The 22,396-nt window shown below is 41.8% G+C and overlaps 2 protein-coding genes across 5 annotated transcripts in view; both read left to right on the top strand.

Annotated features, from left to right (window-relative positions):
* The window catches only part of abcc3 (ATP-binding cassette, sub-family C (CFTR/MRP), member 3), a 46,131-nt gene extending 36,294 nt beyond the window's left edge, over window positions 1-9,837 (top strand). For 3 of the 4 annotated variants that reach the window (XM_077000081.1, XM_077000076.1, XM_077000080.1), the window contains 6 exons: window positions 6,528-6,629; window positions 6,833-6,979; window positions 7,092-7,250; window positions 8,603-8,769; window positions 8,899-9,093; window positions 9,365-9,837. In XM_077000081.1, the coding sequence (XP_076856196.1) occupies window positions 6,528-6,629; window positions 6,833-6,979; window positions 7,092-7,250; window positions 8,603-8,769; window positions 8,899-9,093; window positions 9,365-9,473 (879 nt within the window). In that variant the 3' untranslated portion in view covers window positions 9,474-9,837. Of the gene's footprint in view, window positions 1-6,527; window positions 6,630-6,832; window positions 6,980-7,091; window positions 7,251-8,335; window positions 8,424-8,602; window positions 8,770-8,898; window positions 9,094-9,364 lie in introns of those variants that run through there. The other variant, XM_077000077.1, reaches the window with a different exon arrangement.
* A 4,754-nt stretch (window positions 9,838-14,591) lies between these two features.
* Window positions 14,592-17,307, top strand: wfikkn2b (WAP, follistatin/kazal, immunoglobulin, kunitz and netrin domain containing 2b). Its single transcript, XM_077000087.1, has 2 exons — window positions 14,592-15,140; window positions 15,332-17,307. Exons 1-2 carry the CDS (start codon window positions 14,943-14,945, stop codon window positions 16,853-16,855), a joined length of 1,722 nt encoding a protein of 573 aa, XP_076856202.1. The 5' UTR covers window positions 14,592-14,942; the 3' UTR covers window positions 16,856-17,307.
* The last annotated feature ends 5,089 nt before the right edge of the window (window positions 17,308-22,396 follow it).

Here is a 22,396-nt window from a genome sequence, read left to right as displayed (position 1 = left end):
AATGCATGCCCTTTCCCCAAGAATAACAACTAACCATACTTCTCTGACCTAGGGGTGTGCGATATGATGATATAAAATTGTGAACCATGATGACGAGTGGAGAATCGCAGGCGATCTAGCAAATTAGAGCAATCGTATAGATCACCTTTGTCAATCAGCGCAATGACTTTTTTTAATGCTGGTTCCCACCGATGCAGCCGACATAGGGCGTAGGACTGATCAATCACAGCGAACTGTGTGTCTTCCATGCCTCCATGTTGTGTTTGTAAAAACTAAAAGTGGACAACCATGGCTGAAAGCCAAACCGAGGAGCTGGTAACGAAGAGGAAATTTACCTCTGTAATATGGAATTGGTTCAGATTTTCTTCCACTGACCAAGACCAAACTCAGCAATATGTAAGGTGTGCAAAGAACATGTAAAAACGTCTGATGCCAGTACAACAAATTTAGACGTAGGCATCCCAAGGAATATGTCGAAAGGGAAACAATGCGGGCAGCAGGGGCAGCTGCGGCCTCGGTGGTTTATACTTTCGCGAGTGACTGTACCGCGTGACGCCACATACCTCACGCGAACCAGAAATCAGAAATCGCAGCCGCAAGAATATCAAACATGTTTGAAATTCAAATCGCTCCTCGTGAGAGTATCGCACTGTTGAAGCAGCTCCATGAGCCGACTCTTGAGCTGGAGCTGAGTACACGATTTAAAATATCGTACAGTGTACGCCCAGCTTTAGCAAGCCGAGTAACATCAGCTATTGATTGTTTGGTTTACATCAGTATCAATAAAGTTCATGACACACACCAAGTTATTAAGTGTTGTTGTTTATTCAGTGTCCAATATAGTCAACAGCAAAGTGATGGTCAGAGCTGGATGCTACCGAGCAGAGCTAGTTTCAGAGCCGGTTTCAGTGGAACAGTTGCTGTCCGCATTTGAAAGAGCAAACTCTCGGCTGGGAGTACACGTACGTGGTGTACTGCCAGCCGAGAGCTTGCTCTTTTCTAGCTAGATGCTATCGGACCGGGGCTAGTGAACCGGAGCTAGATGCTATCGGACCGGAGCTAGATGCTATCGGACCGGGGCTAGATGCTATCGGACCGGGGCTAGATGCTATCGGACCGGGGCTAGATGCTATCGGACCGGGGCTAGATGCTAGCGAACCGGGGCTAGATGCTAGCGAACCGGAGCTAGATACTAGCGAACCGGAGCTAGATGCTATCGGACCGGAGCTAGATGCTATCGGACCGGGGCTAGATGCTATCGGACCGGGGCTAGATGCTATCAGACCGGTGCTAGATGCTAGCGAACCGGGGCTAAATGCTATCGGATCACGGCTGGATACTAGCGAACCGGAGCTAGATGCTATCGGACCGGGGCTAGAAGCTAGCGGACCGGGGCTAGATGCTAGCGGACGTACGTGTACTCCCAGCCGAGAGCTTGATCTTTTAAACGAGGACAGCAACTGTTCCACTGAACCCGGCTGGGAACAGTAACAGTACTGGGGACAGTAACAGTACTGGGGACAGTAACAGTACCGGGGACAGTAACAGGGAACAGCACCAACTTTTAGCCGCGAGCTTCCTGCTATGTAGTCTGCAGCAGTGAAATGCTGGCTACACACAAAGATGCTCCGTATCAAAGTTTTCCCCTTCATCCCTCCTAATTGCACAAACCCATTTTCTTTTTTGCTCGACGTCAGCCGGAAAACCGTGGAAACTGAGATACGGCTGTTTTTGCTTCGAGATCGAGCACCCTGGTCCACTGCAAAAGCTCTTGTTATTGGACTGCCATTGTTTAATGTGTAACGGAAGTAACTTTACCCTGCGACGAGAAGTTCCGGAAGAAAAAATGCGGAAGTGTGAAAGGGACCTATGAAAACTAAATGATTAACAAGTATTGATGATGATGATACTAATGCTTTGTGCGTTTGATGGAATTCAGAATAGTCTGTTCGCCCTAAGGGATAAATCCATAGCTTGTTCCTGTTTGTTGCAATTGAATGCTGGTACGCATCATTGGAGGTAGCTAGTGTGCTGTCTAGCGGTATTCCACACCTGCCATGCCTTGAATCCCTTAGCCGCTGCAACTGAGGAGGTAATACGTTGGGTTGCAGAGGTTCCCGCACCCTGCTTGTTGCTTCTATTTGAGATACCTTCAAGGCTTGGTGATAGTTTCATACACCTTTGAGTACACTGCATAGCCTGCTTGCCTTTAGGAGGACCGAATTTAGTCTTAATCATAGGCCTGAGAATGATTTCAGCATCCCAACGCAAATCAGGGGAGCAATCCCAGCAGCCTACTTTCTGCCTCGTATCTTCTTTCCCAAGCTGGTCAGCCAACTCTTCCAGCTACCTAAAGAAGAGGAGGACCGTATCCAGCAATATTCCAGGGAGGAGTGTGAAAGGAAAATTGGTGAAATGGTGGCTTTTATCCAACAGGCTTCTAAGGTCAACATCCAGGAGGCCATATTCCTGCTCTTCCACAAGAAAAAAAGTATTGAACTAGACACCCTGCAAGAGGAGATAGACCACTTGAAATGCTCGCGACAGAGACAGGAAGATGTCGGCACGGGAGGTGAGAGTGACCAAGAGGTGAGATCCATAGTGGAGGCAGTCAACAGGTGGTATCTTCAACAGCCTCTCATAACCCAGACCCCCAAAGAAGGTGTAGCCATATCTCCCTTGGAGCCAATACCATCTCGCTGGGAGTGTCTTGTGACCGGAGGGTCGTGGGTTCGATTCCCAGACAGGCCATGACTGAGGTGCCCTTGAGCAAGGCACCTAACCCCAACTGCTCCCCGGGCGCCGGGCTAGGGCTGCCCACCGCTCTGGGTACGTGTGATCCACAGCCCCCTAGTAATCACTAGTGTGTGTGTGTGTGTGTGTGTGTGTGTGTGTGTTCTGACTGCACAGATGGGTTAAGAGCGGAGGACAAATTTCGATTGGGGTGTAAAAATCACAATTGACAAAAATATGGCACATTTTATTTCATTTTCAGTGTACGCCTCAGTCCACTGCAGTGGACAGTACCAAGAACTGCTTCACGTCACCACCCTTCAGGTTATGACTCAGAGGAAGGAGAACGCCCCAAAGAGCTCCTCCCAGAATGGGTTCCCCCTTCCGGCTCTGTGCCTGAGAGACCCCAAACTGCGCATCAGCACCATCCCTCCTCTATGTCCCCCTTTTCCTTCTCAACCCCATGATGAGAATCAACCCGCTGCTCCTACCACCCTGACACTCAACACCAGGAACAAGTCCACTTTGCTGACCAACAGCGAAGGGCCCTCCTGGACATGCGTAGAGCTGCACACCCCAAACCTCCCTACCAGGGACTTTATGAATACTCCCCAGAAAGGGAAGAGACCTCAGCAACCATTTCAGCCATCCAAATCAAGCATGGCTGCCACGAACATTCTTCCAAGTAAGAAATGGCCCAGGTTTGAAAGAAGACAGAGCATTTAAGTCACTCTTCCTGCACAACCTGCATCCATGCATGCGCACCCATGTGACCCTTCTCACCCGACAAGATGACCCATCCATGCGTGACATTCGGAGACCATTGTCCGACCTGGGGATAAGAAAGAAGAAAATCCCAGAGTACTCGCCATGCAGGAATCCGAAAGCGAACCCCTAGGACTAGAAGTCTTGGAAGTCCCAAATGGCAACCGTATCCGCCATGGCGCAACCCTGTCTCACAACTCCCACTTTGACAATAGGTCAAGGAATTGGAGGGATAACAATAGTCCAAGGGCGGTGATCGACACCAGTCAAGGACTCACCAGAAGGTTTGTGACAACCACTACTCCTCCCATGAGCCTAAGCAATCATCTAGAAAATTGCTTGGAAAATTGGAACTCTCGACCCCAAGAACACAGAGGTCCAGAACCTGAGTCACAGGCCACAGGCTCTGGTACGCCTTGGAGTGTGGATAGACTTTTAAAAGAGGGAATCCCCCTTTGTCCAGACTCTCTTCCTGGCTGCAACCCAGTAGCTACCTAGAGACGAAGAGTGTGCACATCTTCAAGGACAAAGCTGTTTTAGTTCTGCAACAAACAACTGTCACGAGGTGAAATTACCTCGCTAGTATCTTTGGCAGTTTGTTAATACTCAACCGCTTCAACTAGCCATCCGAAATCAAGGCTAGATCTCCACAAATTCATCTTAAAGTCGACTGTAAATCGTCCCCTAGGAAAATCATGCAACTGTGTGTTTAGCAAATGTTTTCTGTGTTAAATGCTATCCTCTGAGTCATTGTTTCTCACTTATAACCTGAAGCCAGAACTATTATTTGGACTGTAACCTTCAGATTTTAAGTTTGTTTATCAAACAATTTGGACTGTGGAAGTGACCACAAGTAGTGGAAACTTAGTTATATTAAGTTAATACCAAATTGGGTATATTTAATACTATCTAAACTTCCACCGTTTCATAGACTAATAACAAATTTGGCACGCACCTACACACACAAAACCTGGTCAAAAAAAAGAAAATAATCTTGTGAAATGAACATCCAAATATCAATTTGTAAAGCAGATCTTCCAAATAAAGGACACAAAGAAAAAAGATATATAGTTTCATGATTTATTCAATTCAAAAAGTAAAAAAAATTTACTACTACTTTTAGTTAGTAGCTTGTGGCACCTCTTTTTGCAGCCATTACTTCAACCAAATGTCTTTTGTAATGTGGTGATTTTGTAACCACAAACGAGTATCTCACATCTGCTTTTTGAAATTTTTGCTCACTCCTACTTGCAGAACTCCTCCAGTTGAGAGAGGTTGGAGGGACATCTGCCATATATCGCTTGCTTCAGATCTTGCCATAAAATTTCTATGGGATTGATGTCTGGACTTTGCCTGGACAAATCCAGAGTGCAAATCTTCTTTCTCTTAAGCCATTCCTTGGTAGTTTTGCTGGAATGCTTTAGCTTCAACTCCCTGACAGATGGCAGGAGATTCTAGTCAAGAATTTGTTGATAGGCCTGGGAATTGATAGTTCCCTGGAGTTGTCCAGGTCCAGAGGCTGATAAGCAAGCCTGTCATTCACATTTCCACCACCATGCTGGGAGGAGCATGGGAGTAGGTTATTCACTTTATATGCAGTGTTGACTTTTCTCCAAACATGGTGCCTCTGATTGTGGCCAAATAATTCAATTTTGGACTCATCTGTCCAGAGAATAGAATTCCAGAAAGTTTCTCGTTTGTCCAAATGCTCTCTGGCAAAGTTTAAATGGGCAACTTTGTTCTTTCTTGAGAGTAGAGGCTTACATCTATCAGCTTTCCCATGAATGCCATGTCTATTCTTTTTTTGCCCGATTGTAGATGTGTGTACATTTAAACCAGATACTGTCAGAGATGTCTGCAAATCTCTGGAGGTGATGTGTAGGTTGGTCTTACCTGAATTATTATTTTTCTGGTGCTTCTTGCTTTGATAGTAGTTCACTTCTGTGCAGAGTTGCAATGGTGCTGAGTGACCTCCATTTGTAAATGATTTGTTTTATAGTGGATGGATGGAGCTGGAATATTTTGGAGATGGTCTTGTAGCTTTTCCCAGACTGATGGGTTGTCACCACCTTCTTCCTAATGTACTAGAATGTCTCCTTTCCTCTTAACATTGCTGATCTGTGTTCTTTACGACTTGGTATGTGGTTTGGTTGGTTTCCTCTCCCTTTTAATCACTGTGGCTCAAACCTTTTCTCAAGGATGTCTCATTTGATTGGTCTGCTTTATTGATTACTTGAGCACTCACATGTGTTTTGCCTTTACCTAATTGACTTTAACAGTGCAGCTGTGGTTAATTTACTTTTGCACATGCTCTGATTCCATGTTTCATGTAGTCTGCTGGCATGTCACACATTTCCCTCAAAACAAGTAAATGAAATTGATGAACGCAAACCTGACATTTCATATACAAAAACTGGTGATCATAAAATAAGAGAATCATGGTAAAACAACAGACCTTTCAAGCTCTCTCTATATATAGAGACATGTTGTTTTATATAAATTATCTCTTTCTTGTCACTTTATGCAAATCTGACTACAATCTGTTTTTAATGTGGTGATCTGCCTAGATTTAAGCAAAATGCGATAGAGACATCATTGAATTCCTATATCCCCTAAGTGCTCATGCAGCGATGTGTTACTCTGAACAAACAGTCTATACTGTATTATCTGGAATAGCAAGCACATGTTGAACTAAAGCTAATCCTATAACCACAAAGATATTTTATGTAGCATTCATATACATCCATCAAGTTCTACCTCCGTGTATTCCAGAGAAATGCTTGACTGAGTCCTGCTTTTTGGCCTTAGTGGCTAAAAAGCAAATGAACTGTATTTCCTGAAATTAATTACTCTAGAATTCTTTTCATAACTCTTTGCCATACCTTTCACTTGGAGAGAGACAAAAACCAAAAACCCACAGGACTCAAACTTCACTGATGTGGGTAATTGAAGTTAGTGCAAAATTCCACTTTGACATTCCATGAATGCAACTCACAACCTCTCAACTCATAACCTTCACCATTTGATAGGTCACCATGTCCTTGAACTGGATGGTAAGAATGACCTCTGACCTAGAGAGCAACATAGTTGCAGTGGAGAGAGTGAAGGAGTACTCAGAGACGCCATCTGAGGTACGAGCACCTGACCAGTGCAGTCCGATAAACATTGATATCAGACACAAATAAGTATAAGTACTTGTGTCCAAGAAATGTAATGTGGTAAAATGTACTGATTCAACTGAATATTTCAAATATTGTATTTTAGTGGTCAGAGCTGATGCTGGTGGTCTGAGCCAGTGATGAAATGAGATGTCATAGGTGATAATTGTGTGCAGGCTCCATGGGAAGTGGTGGACAAAAAGCCCCCTAATGACTGGCCCCCTCAGGGCAATGTGCAGTTTACAGACTACAGTGTGAGGTATCGTGAGGGACTGGATCTAGTGCTAAGAAACATCTCCCTCAAGGTTAAAGGGGGGGAGAAGGTAAGAGAAGCCATGCCACTTTACCCTCCATCCTATGTGTCCCTTTGGCCTGAGCTGTGACAATTTCCCCATCCTGATGATTTTTATTTGGATAACATACCTTCTCCTCCAGATCGGCATCGTGGGTAGGACTGGGGCGGGCAAGTCATCCATGACCCTGTGTCTTTTCCGTCTCCTGGAGGCAGCAGGTGGGGAGATCACCATTGATGGAGTGAAGATCGCTGAAATTGGCTTGCACGACCTCAGATCTAAGCTCACCATCATCCCGCAGGTCTGCCGTTAACACGTGGTCATTGTTAATTTCGCCTCAGCTAACCAGTCTGTTTTATTTTAAGAACAGCTTTGTATTTATTGTTATATTAATATTTTAGCTTGTTGGGTTTACTGTGCTGATCAAAAAGAAAAGAAAAAAACAGGCAAGAAACTTTTCGTGGTTGTGAGTGGGGTTTTTTTTTTCAAGGAGCAGAGGAGGCCAAAGCACCTTTCACAAAACAGGCTTCACAAAACAGCTTGAAATGTTCTTCAGTGTCTAATTACCTTGCTTGACTTCAAACACAACTGTGGCTAATTTGCTGTTAGCTCTCATCCAGATTGTTAACATTTTTGGTTGTTTTCTCCAGTAATTCATGTTCTTAATCATGACCCTAATTCGCTTTTCAACACTTCAACAGGTTTTTTTCCCCTACTAATTCACAAGTTCTCTAACCATGAGGAAGTGTGATTTGGCCTGGTTTGCCCTCTCATAGCTGAACTTAGCAGAGAAAAGCACCAGGCCACAGTACCAGCTTCACCAGATCACATGTTTCATATGTTTAAAATACTGTGAATGCAGATATCAATACTATACCACACTAATGACAATTTAGGACATTTTGACTTCACAGTTGCTAAAATGATCTACAGAATATCTATTTTTATATATGTTTACTTATTGTGTGTTTATAGGATTTAATGTTTAAGAATAATGTCACTGAAAAATAGATAATTAGGCATATTCTGAAGAACAACAAACAAATAGACACTGACCAGACAGTGACCAGAACATCATTGTGTGGGTATGATGGTATCAACATCTGCTGTTTACAGATTCCCACAGGGATTTGTAGAAAGATATACAATTTTCTGATTAGACATTGTTAGAAAGTACAAAGATGAGGTGCTGGTCTTTATATATAAAAAAAAAAAAACATCAATCAATCAATCAAATTTTATTTATACAGTGCTTTTTACAACAGTTGTTGTCACAAAGCAGCTTTACAAGTGCAGAGTCCTAGCCCCCAGTGAGCAAGCCATGGGCGACAGTGGCAAGGAAAAACTCCCTAGTTTTTTTTTTTTTTTTTTTTTTGCATGAGGAAGAAACCTTGAGAGGAACCAAGACTCAGGGGGCAACCCATCCTCCTCTGGCCGACACCAGTCACCATGACAACATGTTAAGTCTTAGAAGGTCAATGGGGGGGAAATAAACACTTTTCATAATGCATAGTAGACTTGGACTAGAAGATTGAATTAGAAAATTCCCATAACAAGCAACTAATTGAATCATCCTCATGTTCATCACTCCACCTTTAAACCAAATCAATTCATACACTGAGAGTACCTTACAAACGGCATTATGTTTTCTAGGAACCAGTTCTGTTCTCAGGGTCGTTGAGGATGAACCTGGACCCCTTCGAGAAATACAGCGACGATGATGTTTGGAACGCTCTGAAATTGTCTCACCTGCACAAGTTTGTCAGCAACCAGGCTGCTAAACTTGATTTGGAATGTTCAGAGGGAGGTGAAAATTTGAGGTATTCTCACAGCAACAGGCAACAGGATCTGTTCCATATTCAGATAAGCTGTTGCATTTTAGTAGTACATCATTTATTCTAAAAGTTTAACCTGTGAGCTCACAGCCAACATTCTGTGGCTATGTGCAGTGTGGGACAAAGACAGCTTGTCTGTCTGGCTCGAGCCCTGCTGAGGAAAACCAGGATCCTCATCCTCGACGAGGCCACGGCTGCAATCGACCTGGAGACAGATGACCTCATACAGTCCACCATCCGCACAGAGTTTGAGGACTGCACGGTCTTCACCATAGCTCACAGACTCAACACCATCATGGACTACACCAGGTACAGAGGGGCTAGCATTTATTAGCCAATGCTATGAAAGTACGTCTTTATACTTGAGAGATTTTTCATACACATTCAAATCTTCAAATTCAAAAATACTGACAGAATTGTTTGTTTTGAATACAACTTGAGTAGAGCTGTTTTACTAAGCAGAACAAACAATTTTTAAATAACATTTTAAAAATAACATTCCATAAATGTCATTATAATTATATTATTAATAGCATATTTTTAAGAAGCATTGTTATATTCAGTCTTATTCTGTTCACAGAGTTCTTGTGCTGGACAAGGGACAGATAGCAGAATTTGACACACCAACGAACTTAATCACACAGAAAGGAATATTCTATGGTATGGCTAAGGATGCTGGGTTGGCATGAGCCTCCAACACTGTATAAACTCAACAGTGCCTTCTGTAGGACAGAGATAGATTGCAAGTGAATGTATCTTGTATTTTATTGTGTTGTTGTGTTTTTGCATTCTATGATTTTTCTACATAGTACATGCAGTGCCACTGGTGCATATATATTTTTTGTACTGTAATATTTAAGTCAAGTTTTGAGGCTGTTCAGTAGGAAAGATCGCTGCTCAAATAAATATGCATTTTTGTAAACCACATTTGGAAAGATATGAACTTTATTACCAAACTGGGTAATTGGGTATATGATACTTTTATTGCCTTTCTTAATATGGTGGATTTCATATTTTGGGGACACAATAAAACTATCAATATGCTCAATAACATTCTTGTGATGCACAAGTGGATTTTGTGACTAAGGTTATTTGCTTGACAATCACAATCAAACGCTGTGTCACAATGTGCGCTAACTTCAAGATGTTTTGGTTGTCAACAGTGACTTGAGTCAGCAGTTGTCAACACTCATGTCATGAACATCTTCACACCAAATTCACAGCTGTTTATATACTTCAATGCTCGAAATACTATATATACTATCCACATATATATATATATATATATATACACACTGTATATACATACACACACACAGACACATCTGAAGATTCTAGTATAAAAACTCATTTGTTTGTATTTTTAGATGCAAAGTGTCTCATGGAATTGGACTGTCACTCAGTCACTCACTCACAGTTAGCAAGCAATAAATTCTCCACAAGGTGGAGATAATGGGAACACTATTACAGTGCTACTATATATGATGATGCTTCACATCAATGACACTGTGTCCTGCGTGTTCTTTGTTACTTTCTATCTTTGTTTATTATAAATGGTAGTTATGTAAAACAGCTATTAATATTCTGGGTATTTTTACAGTGTAAATGAACACAGCCACAACACAAAACCATGTTTCTACGTAGTTCAGAATTATAAACCCTTTATGGTTATAAAACTAAATAATGTTAATTTTACACCAAAATCTACTACAAGTAAAGGAACATGAGAGGCTGGATTTAATATATTTTGATATTTAATAAGTATTTTTTGTTTGTTGTTTTTTACTTTCGTTTCAAATATAACATTTCCAAATTTCTAGAATACAAAATGAAGTTTGAATTAAAAAAAATCTGACAGCTACTATCAAGCCACTCAGATTTGAACATAGTTTTGGTTAGCCCTGGAGATCAGAAGTCTCACTCGCTCCGAGTGCTCTGCCACTGGTTTAGCAGCCTTCCATCGGAGCGTTTACGACATGGCCGTATGTTTAGAGGAACCTCTGTGGGTTTGAAAACTGTCAACGTTCTGTCTTGAACTGAAAACCAAGAACCGTTCAAAGGAAGAGAGATATATGAAGCTATGGATCACATAGGGGTGGATGAAACGCAGAGGGAGCTGCCGCCCAACGGGAGGCATTCCAATCACAGTGGACGTAGCTGTTCCACATTCTTAGCCTCCGTCACCTCAAATAGCTTTCGAGTCCCTGCTGTGTAAAATAAAGGGTATAATGTACAATACAGGACACGGTGAAAACAAGAGCAAGCGAACAGTAGCTGGAGTGGGTTCAGTTAGCAGGGAGAAATAATTAAGCTCTTGGCTATGAATGAATAAATGAGCGTAGTGTTGATGCTAGGTATACGTGCTAGGTATACGTGACAAAGCTCCTGATATTCTTACACAATACCAACATAAGAGGAGTGCCATAACTTTGTTGAATTCATTTAGCAAAAGCAATCACTTCATGTGTCAAACGTCATTAGCTAAATTACCCAGTTGTGTGGCACGGATCGCAAAATGCCTGACAAGTCCATCACTGCTATTTTCATCAAATCAAGCTTAGTCATGAACCATCTCTTCTTGCTCTGCCTGAAAGGTTGGCAGAGTTGTTTTTTTTTTTCCTAGGTACTCCAAAACATTGGCAGCACTACAGACCCACTAATGCTTTAGCAGTTTAGCACTGCTGGTCTCCAGACAAGACACCTCATGCTTTGTGGTCGAATGTAGGGTTTGGAGAGGGGCTTTTTTTTCTCTCTTTTTTTTAATTAGCCTTAGTGTATTAAACACTGCTGTCCCACCCAACCGTCCCTTTGACAGATGATGGACCCACAAGGATGAAAAGGCCCAAATTGCCAGGATGTAAAGTAACATTGCTTCCCTTGCCAAACCACATGAAATGTGGATGGGTTTGGCTGCTGACCCTCTCCTTCCCCCATCTCTGTGTGTAGCTGGCAGTGTGCGCAGAACATGGATTCTTCAGCCGAGCAGAACAACGCAAACGTTGGGAAAGGAAGACCTTCGAAGTTTTCACAGGAGCCATGAATGACACATGGCTGTACTTTTTGTGGATCGACTGTCTGAAGAATTAACCTTGGCTGTTTGAGTTGGTGCAGTTGACATCCTGGCCATGATGAAATATCAGAGCAATCATCTTGCACGTTAAGTGTAGGACTATCAAAAACACGTAGAAGAACATTTTTTTCTTGATGGGATTGCTTTGCACTGAGCCAGAAAATCTACATTTAATTTGTTGTGTCAACAACACATTCTAAGGGATGTATTGCGTATATACATTTCCTTAAATGATCAAACAAACCTCACATTTCTTATGCAAAAAGAAATATTAACCAGTGATTTAAAAATGCATTTGTACTATTTAACCATCTTGGTGTCTGAGATTTGTAATGCCATTTCTTAGTCTTCCAGAAATCATTCTCCTGATCCTGCTTACACATTCATAGCTTCAGGTTACATCAATTTTCGCTACATGCAAATGGTTTGACAAGAGTTTATTAAATTCAAATCCACATGCAATATTTCATTTGATGAATAGCTCAAGTGTTGCCTCCATGAAGGGCAGACAAGGTAATCTGTCTCCAGAGAAAGAGATATGAAAAGGTGCAGTGTTCAAAAGTCAGTCAATCACGAGCAGAGATGTTTTAATGTTTTAGTATGCATGCCATGTGCCAGCAGTTAGAGACAGTCCCATTACACAGCTGTACAGTTCTTAACTTAAGATCATTCTTCAGATGGAGAAGGCTGACTACAAACTTCTTATGCCGTCAAAATACATTTCAGGCGTGACACTGATAGGTTGTGAGAGGACTAATGTGTTTTGTGGCAGAAGTGAGATGTTTTGATATTCATGAGAAGATTCAACTTTGTAATGGTTAACTGTGCCTCCCTCGGTGAACTGAGGACACCTCTCTCCTCAGAACTGGGTGGTCATAATGCACAGAGAACAGAGATTGGCCACACACATGGCCTTGAATGTGTCCTAAAGGACATATCATACATATCTTCAAGTCTCAGTTCTGAAGCATGTTGGGGCAGAAAAAAAGGGTTTGTTTGAAATACATGCTTTATGTATCTAACCTTCTATACAGCTGCCCTGACATTCTTTGCCACTGCAGGAAAAGACATAGGAGAAACATAGCATTTGAATATTACAAGTAAGTATGACATGTATAATAAATAATAAATACAGTTTACTTTGAAGTTGTGAAAGTTGGTCTCCAATTCCTGGAAACACTTTGATCTTTTAAACCAGGTCATGTATGCAGCTGCCTATTTCCTGACTTGCATTCATATAACAGTGTGTTCTTAATCTGTCAATCAGACTAATTTTGAATCAGTAAGAGTGCCACATGCTTTTTTTCATAAATAGCAAGTATAAAGAGCTCATGGTTTGGAACTGCAATCTAGAATCTTTCCTTGTCCTCATTTGACACCCTTGACAGATGTGTAGACTGTGAGTTGTTTTTCTGCAAGAGGGTATGTGAGGACAAAGAGTTTCCTAGAATTACATAAATCTCCTCCTCGATTTGTTAAGTGGAAAGTTAATCCATGGCACAAAAACAGGCACTGTTCAAATGAACCTATATTGTGCTGGGAGGGGTAACATGAGGTGAAACTTCCCAAGAACAACCTGGTGTTCAAAGCTCGTCTGAAGTTCATTAGGAAACACTTATTTAGAAATGCTGCGGTTCCAAGAATGTGTAGTTCATCATAAACTAAGCTTTTGTTATAGAGATTTCACACCAACCTTATTGATGTTAATAGCTACAGTCCTGTGAAAGTGATTAAATTTATGGGCTTTGAAAGCATTGCTGACTGTAAGCTCTGAAATTATGAGCACGTGAGTGTAGAAGTATATATTTCAGGCTGATCCATTCTAAAGAAATGCTTATTTGATCTGCCTACAGTGTTTTAAATGTTGTACTTGCATTCACAGCATGTAGACTCATATAAAACCATATGCCTTTTATCAAAATGGTACAATCCCCTATTTTATCTCGAAGGAAAATTTATGTATAGCAATATAACCTTCTTGCGGTCATTCAACTGTTTACCAAGATTAAAAGCCTGAAAAATTAAATAAAAATATAGGAATTTCAAATAACCTGCGGTAAGGCATAGCAATTAATTTCACTTACGCACCAGATGCGCACGAAACGTTCAGCAGGAAATGCTACGCAGTATGTCATGTAAAATAAATTATACAAAATGTCAACGCAGCCGGTATTATGCTATAATACGTATAATGTTTTCATGAAAGGTGGGTAATCAGTGCACCCATTTCTGCAGTATCATTGTTCGCGTTATCGTATAATAGTGTGCATCATTCTCATTAGTTTCAAATTGTGATTACGCTTAAGACTTCTTGTACTTCTTCTGAATATGATGTGTTTCTTCTTGCTTTTTAAGACCGACTATTGTCGTAAGTTAATAAAAGACAGAGCTGACATCAAAATGATCTAATTATCTAAAAATCCCCTGTCGACCTTGACGGTGGCTACCATTTTATACTATACCTTTTTTCAAAAGATTACACTGATGATATAGTTTCTTCTATGTTGTTTGTAACGGTATAACGTTTCATTTAGACATTTGTTACTTGTAGGGCTAGAAAATGCGTTGGGCTTGAGGTTGGACTATTTTTTGTCAGACAGAGAATTCAACTCACCCCATATTGTGCCACTTACTATACTTACATCTAAACGAGAGTCGCGCACGGTTCTCTAGCGCACACTCTCCAAGGCGCGCAAGTTCACAAGTTTGCATCTAAAGGGTTAACGCTGGCTACAGAAGTTTTTCAACCAGGCAGGTATCCCAGTACCAACCCAACTTTAGGACAGATGTTTTTAAGCCTCACTCATGAACTTCAGAGCAATTCATAACTGTCATGTGCGCGTAAGGGCGAGTTCTGTGGTCAGGAGAATAGCCTGTACAAGACGGTATTCGGTCAGGTCTGCAGTGTTGGGGTATAAATACCAGGATCTCCACACGCTTCTGTGCACAATCTATTAAATCTCTAGCCGATTTTTGATAATAATATTTGGCACCGTAGAACGCGCTGTCACAATTTCTCAACTCGACAAACTTAATAAGTCACAGAAAATAACTCTTCGTTTACTAAGATCAGTTTGTTTTCTCCAAAATGTTGCGGATGCTCTTTCCATGTTGGATCTGGTTATTGGCTAGGCACTTCGTAATCTTTCATGTGGAAAACAGCGTGGAAGGCATGCGTTTGCCAAATGTGGCGTACTCTCACGCAGGGGTCTGCCCTAACGACATGAACCCAAATTTGTGGGTTGACGCAATGAGCACCTGCATGCGGGAATGCGAGTCTGATCAGGTGAGTTACCTCACGGAGCTTTATTTATTTAACATTTGCTTTATATATCAATTTATATATCCATTCATATATGTAATTTTTACATTTCATTATAGTCAACTGCTGAATACTGATTGTAAAGTGAATAAAGTGAATGGAAAACCACACCTAGAAAATATAGAAAATGCTTGAATGAGCTTTCTGTTGTTTAGGAATGTGAAACGTTTGAAAAGTGCTGCTCAAACGTATGTGGGAGCAGGAGCTGTGTGGCAGCCCGGTATGTGGATGCCACTGGGAAGAAAGGGCCCGTGGGCATGCCCAAGGAGGCAAGCTGTGAGCAGTTCTCCTGCGCCCAGCAGGGCTCTGAATGCCACATCTGGACTGGGCAGCCCATGTGCAGATGCAGGGACCGCTGTGAGAGGGAGCCCCACTTCACCTGCGCATCGGACGGCATGACCTACTACAACAAGTGCTACATGGATGCAGAAGCCTGTACGAAGGGCATCTCGCTGTCTGTAGTAACCTGCAGGTCCCACCCGTTGAACACCAGCCCCATGCCTCCAGGGACCACGGCCCTGCCAACCACCACCCTGCTGCACACCACCCCACTGGATGTGCAAGCTCCGGTCATCTCAGGAGGTCCAGCTCAGGAGTCTGTGTTTGTGGGCGAGACAGCCAGCTTCCTATGCAACGTGGCTGGCTGGCCGCAGCCTGAGATAACCTGGGAGAAGCAACTGGAGGGAAAGGAGAATGTCATCATGAAACCCAACAATGTCCTGGGAAATATGGTCGTCACCAATACCGGACAGCTGGTGGTCTACAGCACCCGGCTGGAAGATACAGGTGTCTACACCTGCACCGCCACAAACTCTGGCGGTTCAGTTCAAGCCCATTTTGTACTGTCTGTGGTTGAGAGGAGCCTGGTCAAGGCAGAGCAGCCTAAAAACTCCTCTCATTTCCCTGCTGAGGATTGCCTGAAGGTGCCTGATAGCAGCAGCTGTGGTGCTGAGAAGCTGAGCTGGTACTACGACAGCAAGAGGAACAGCTGCTTCACCTTCACCTATGGTGAATGCAACCGCAACCAGAACCACTTTGACACATACGAATTGTGCATGCTGTCTTGTCAATCCGAGCTGGCGCCCCCTTGTGGCCTGCCCAGCCTGCAGGGCCCGTGCAAGGCGTACGAGCCACGCTGGTCATACAGCGTTACTCTCCGCCAGTGCCATCCCTTCATCTTTGGCGGCTGTGGTGGCAATGAGAACAACTTCGAGAGCCGGGAGGCGTGCGAGGACTCGTGTCCGTATCCACGGCACCATCGCTGCAAGCCATGCCGGCCGCGGCAGAAGATGGTAAGCAGTTTCTGCAAAAGCGACTTCGTGATCCTGGGTCGCGTGACAGAGCTGACAGAGGAGGCCGACATGGGCCGCGCCCTCATCACGGTGGAGGAGATCCTGAAGGACGAGAAGATGGGCCTGAAGTTCTTCCAGAAGGAACCGCTGGAGGTCACACTGCAGGACATGGACTGGAGCTGCCCGTGCCCCAACGTCACAGCCTCGGACTCACAGCTCATCGTCATGGGTGACGCACGTGACGGCATGGCCGTGCTCCGGCCGGACAGCTTCGTCAGCCCATTCAGCGTGCGACGTGTGCGCCGGCTGCGTGAGGTCATCAGCAAAAACACGTGTGACATCCTGAAAGAGTTTGTTCAAGAGAGCACAACACTTGGCCCACACTGACTGCTATCCTTTTGAAAAACTCAATGCCCCATTTATCTATTTAGGAAATATACAAAGTGTATACAGGACTGACGATACTTTCAGGACTTCTTCCTGTGGTTGGTGTTCACCCTCTACATTACCCACTTCTGCGTCTCTTTCACTACCTGTACTTTCACTAAACCCTATTTATCTTAAAGTCCTTCTGTTATATGTAGTACTTTTGTAATATCCACAACATTCCAGTCCAGTTAAGATGTTTGCTTTGACAAGGTTGGATATGCCAGTATAAGACACAGATATGTTTCTGCAGCTTGTTAGGAAATATAACCAATTACACAACATCAACTTTTGAAGTTTACATAGGAAACATGCTAAGGTATCTCTCAGGTTAAAGTGAAAGAACACATTTGTGGACAGAGGAAGCATTAATCAAACCCATCTGGTAGGTGAAGGCTGAGTGTTCTCCCCTCCCCTCGGGCTTCAAAAGGAACCCCATGCCTGCCCTATAAATTCAAGGTGGGTCTTACTGGGAATCTATATATTTTTTCATAGTTTTGCAAACTTTTTTGCAAAATGACTTTTCTTAGTTTAAAACGTCTATTTTACAGGTGTTTAGTGACATATCACAATAAAGCTGTTGTAATATACTTATAGAATTAGGTTTGTCCTGTGCACTTGGGTAAGTTGTATTATATTCAGTGTAAAATCTGTTGCAGCTTTTTAAAGCATTTATACCATATTCATATCTATGGCACCTTTCTGTAATGGTGAAATTTGAATGTACAGGTAGATATTTTAGCACAGGAAGTCTTGATTATTTTCTCTATTTATTTTAATGTGTTGTGTTCTTATATATAAAACACTAATGTTATCATTTTCTGTAAGCATTTGCATATTTTTTTATAATCATTGTTTCATATTTGTTGTCAACATGTCAATGACAAAATAAAATTTTCAAAATGTATAAGCATTATCATTCTACCTTTTTACTATCAAGTATATAATATAAAAAAGTATGTATATTATATAAATTGTGTGCATACTATGTTCACTTTTTAACATAAATTACATTGCCAAAATATTACGAACTCTCTACGAATTCACTACGAATTATGAACATTGTCTAATCCGAGGCTTCAGAAGAGTGTTGCATGAAACAATAGCTGAAATGAGACCTTGCCCTTCAAGAAGAGGTATCGCCTAATTCATCTAAGCACCCTGGCCTGACTGGGGACGTCAAATGGGGAAGAATAAGAATGTGCTTATGCTTCCTCCTGAACCCGCTCTCAGGACAGACTGGAGCCTCTTCATTTTTTCCATAAGACCACCTCACACACACCCCAAATAGAGGGTCACGCTGTGTTGGGTGGGTGGGTTTAGTGGGTGGGTTGAGTGGGTGTGGGGGGGAGGGCATTTTGAGGACAGAGAGAGCTGGAAGATGAAGCATGTTTGGATATGAGGTTTGAACATTTGGGACTTCCATGGCTGGAGATCGAACGTCCCACCAGCTGGTTTCCGTATAGTTTTCCAGGGTGGGCTTCAAAAGACAGCTACTGCAGGTGGTGGAAAGCAAATGCGTGACCTTGGAGACAGGGAGTGGCAGAAAGGAAAAATATGGCAGAGCGAGACCTTCATTCTTTTAACTGACAAATTCTTAGTAGGCTACATGAGAGAAAAGTACAAGGAAATAAATAATCTGTCTATCACATACCACTCACTACTGAAGAGATGACTGGCATATTTGCTCAAGATCATCTCAGGCTGGGCACGTACAGCATGGTCATGACCTAGAGGAACCAGGGAATGCTTACATCCAACCAAAGTAAACACCCTGGCTTCCTAATCCCTTTAAAATTCTCCATTCCTAAATATTGTTACGCTGAAATGGTTCATTATACCAACAAATCCTCCTGGCATCATAAAAGAAAATTTACTGCTGTATGTGTGCCTTTCCAGCTCGGCTTTACAGCAGCCTCAAGTGCTCCTCTTCTGATGTGCCGAGTGCATGTAAGGTTAGGTAAACCTTGTTCTATAGATTTAGCCTGGCAGTTCCTCTTCAGCGATTTCTGTTCCTCCCATCCAGGCCACACAGACACTGGAAGATACGTGGAATCTGGGGCAGGGACGTCTGTCTTTGACATGGAATGATAAAGCCTGCAAGTTGAGTGTCCGTGTGTGTGTGTGTGTGTGTGTGTGTGTGTGTGTGTGTGTGTGTGTGTGTGTGTGTGTGTGTGTGTGTGTGTGTGTGTGTGTGTTTAGAGAGAAACAGAGAATGAATGAATAAGAATGACATAAATAGTCTGTGTATAACAACGTAAGCATGATTGACCTACATAATTACATAAATACATCACCTTACATCACTATAACTACATACATACATCACTATAACTACATACATACATCACCTTACATCACTATAATTATATAAATACATCAACTTACATCACTATAACCACACAAATACATCACCTTACATCACTATACCTACATAAACACATCACCTTACATTACTATAACTAGACAAATACGTCACCTTACATCACTATAACAACATACATATGTCACCTTACATCTCTATAACTACACAAATGCATCACCTTACATCACTATATCTACATAAATGCATCACTTTACTTCACTATAACTACATAAATGCATCACTTTACATCACTATAACTACACAGATACATCAACTTACATCACTATAATTACATGAATACATCCCTTTACATGACTATAACAACATAAATGCATCACCTTACATCACTACAACTACATAAATACATCACTTTACATCACTATAACAACATAAGTGCATCAGTTTACATCACTATAAATACATAAATGCATCACCTTACATCACTATAACTACATAAATGCATTACATTACATCACTATAACTACATAAATACATCACTTTACATCACTATAGCCACATAAATGCATCACCTTAACCCTCTGAGACTTTTTTTCTGTTTAAGTACTTACCAACAGTTAACCAACAGTGTTTTTCTTAAAGCAACATTGCACTATTTATCTATACACAAAGCAATTATGTCTAATTAACCAAAGTTAATAATATTTCTGATTATAGTAATAAAATAATGAGAACTATGCTTCATCTGATATAGATGTTTTAGGAACTAAATATTGCTAAATAATCAGAAAGTGTGGGTAAGAGTGTGGGCTGAAGTGAGAACAATTTTTTTTACTGCAGTGATTAAGAGCATGATGATTATTTTGAAAATTATAACAGGTTTTGTGTTAAGTTTTTTATGTCTGCCTATTCATGGTATATACATTTCTGTAGAAGAGTGAACTTTACAAAACATGCTAAACATAATCATTTCTAGATAGCTGTCTCAAAACAGCTATCCCTTCCATCAGAGGCATTTGATTTGATTTAAAGTTTGGGCAGGAAATTATCCACAGAATCCTCAGTTTTCAGCCTTCAGCATTAAACAAAAACCTTTCACGAAACATGTACATTTTTCCAGTTTTATTTATAAATAAACATTTTCAGTGCAATAGTTTTAGATGCACAATGTATAACATTTAAACGATTTATTTACAGTATAGTAAAACATGTTAATAACACATACACACACCCGCACGCAGGCACGCAGGCACACACGCGCGCACACAAACCAATAAATATTTTTAAAGGCACTACATAATTTGTCCATTAGATGTCACCATTGTACAAGCATTGTATCACTGCCCAACGCTGCTTGAAACTCACTTGACCGGTAAGCACGACTGAAAAAGCACTTCTCCATCACATATTTAACGAGATCAAAATATGAATAGATGAAGTACTATATATATTTTAGATAAAACAGCCCTACTGACAAAAAATTATGCTATAGCCTTCTTAAAATTTATTGCATCCATTTTTATGACGTAATATTTTAAAAGAACCTTGTCCGTTTTTTATTACAAAGAAATGAAAATTTAAATTTCTCTGTATTCCTGTCTTTACGATCAATTTCAGTAAGCTTATCAATGCCCACAGACATTAATATCCTACCTGAACATCTAATCAGAATCCATTCTGCACCACGCTGCCTTCAGCTTCTAGCAAATGTTTCCCTTAAACCGCAATCGCTCAAGACACGCAGAAGACATCAAGGGTATCAAGACTCTGTCCTGGTGCCCAGGTGGTGAAATGAACTCGCACTGGCTGTCCATAACGCTGAGTCACTGGCTGTCTTTAAACGAACACTGAAGACTCACCTCTTCTCTGAGTCACTACACTTGAATATGCACCTAAGGAATATTTTAGCGTCTTCTTTCCAGTCTCAGGCTTTAGCCACACAGCGTTTTTAACGTTAGCGTTAGAAGAAGATATTTGATAAAGAATATAAAGTCAGGCTAGACAGGGGTGTTTGTCCAATGCTGTAAATGTAATATGTAGTGCAATATGTATTATTTTATATTATGAAGCTCGTTATTTTTTTATTCAATTATTGGCACAGCACATATTTTTTACCAAGTGGAGCTGGTGTTCTATATTTAAGCATGTGCAAGTCTTTCATGTTTGGGTAAAGAGGTTTTTTACCATGACATGATGTGAACAAAACACAGTGTATGCGTGCAACTAAATGGACACGATTCGTGTGCGAGTAGTGTTGTATTTTAAGGAACACTGTGGTCGGGAGTAGAGCGTATCCAAGCGTAACGGCGCCTTTGCTTGTGTAACAGTGGTGCGATGGGGGCAGGTCGAATCCACGGGCAGGTCGAGGTTAATCCGTTACTACAAGAGCCGGAAGCCCTCCTCAGGGCGTCTCGTGTAATCACATACAAGCTTTATCTTTATGTCTCAGTCGCTGTCTTCCCCCCCTCTCTCATACACCTTCGTTGTGGTTCGTTTTCCGTTGTCGACCCGAATGTCTCCTCGCTCGCTCTTATGTAATTCCTCCATAACGGAGCGGGAGCGGCACGCGCCGCGGCGGGCGCGAGGCGCTCCTAGAACGCGCTGCCCCTGTTCCACCGTCCGCGTGGCTTTCACACATGCTCGCGCAGCGTGGTGACATTTAAAACGAAAAGAGAAAGGGCAGAACACGAGAGCATGACATGAGTCGACTACACTATAATAATAATGCATGTATGTGCTGGCCCCTTTCAAGTATTTAAATAGCATCTGAAAGTACTACTCTGACGCGGTAACCGTCCTGTTATTTTGTCGCTTGATCTACCAGCACAGGCTATTAAAATACTGACGTTTTACATGTCAAGTCGACACTGCCTATTTCACAATCATCTCTCCTCTTAATGTTTTAAGCAACAGTTTCTCCCAATTACCTCTGTAAATGCTTTCGGGTGTGCTAATGCTGTTCATTGAGATCTAATCCAGGGATCTGCCGGAGGAGTTAAATTTGGAACAGTCTTGTCCTATTCGATACCTCAGCATATTTTAATGGGCACGTTTCTCAAACACAGGACTTATGTGCACAATATTTTTAGCCAGGAAGCGTATTTTGAAGTTCTTTGGTTTAATATTTAACACAGTCCCGTGTGGAAGTTGTACTTTGATAGGCATGTACAAAAATGTTA

This window comes from Brachyhypopomus gauderio, chromosome 3, assembly GCF_052324685.1.
Source record: "Brachyhypopomus gauderio isolate BG-103 chromosome 3, BGAUD_0.2, whole genome shotgun sequence".
NCBI lineage: Eukaryota > Metazoa > Chordata > Actinopteri > Gymnotiformes > Hypopomidae > Brachyhypopomus > Brachyhypopomus gauderio.
Note: the sequence above shows the minus strand (reverse complement) of the source record. Positions and strands in the feature narration are given on the sequence as shown.

Excerpts from the sequence above, each read along its gene's own strand:
- wfikkn2b (XM_077000087.1), top strand. The coding sequence starts at position 14,943 with ATGTTGCGGATGCTCTTTCCATGTTGGATCTGGTTATTGGCTAGGCAC. Across the intron at positions 15,141-15,331 it reads GGGAATGCGAGTCTGATCAG|GAATGTGAAACGTTTGAAAA; the intron begins GTGAGTTACCTC and ends TCTGTTGTTTAG.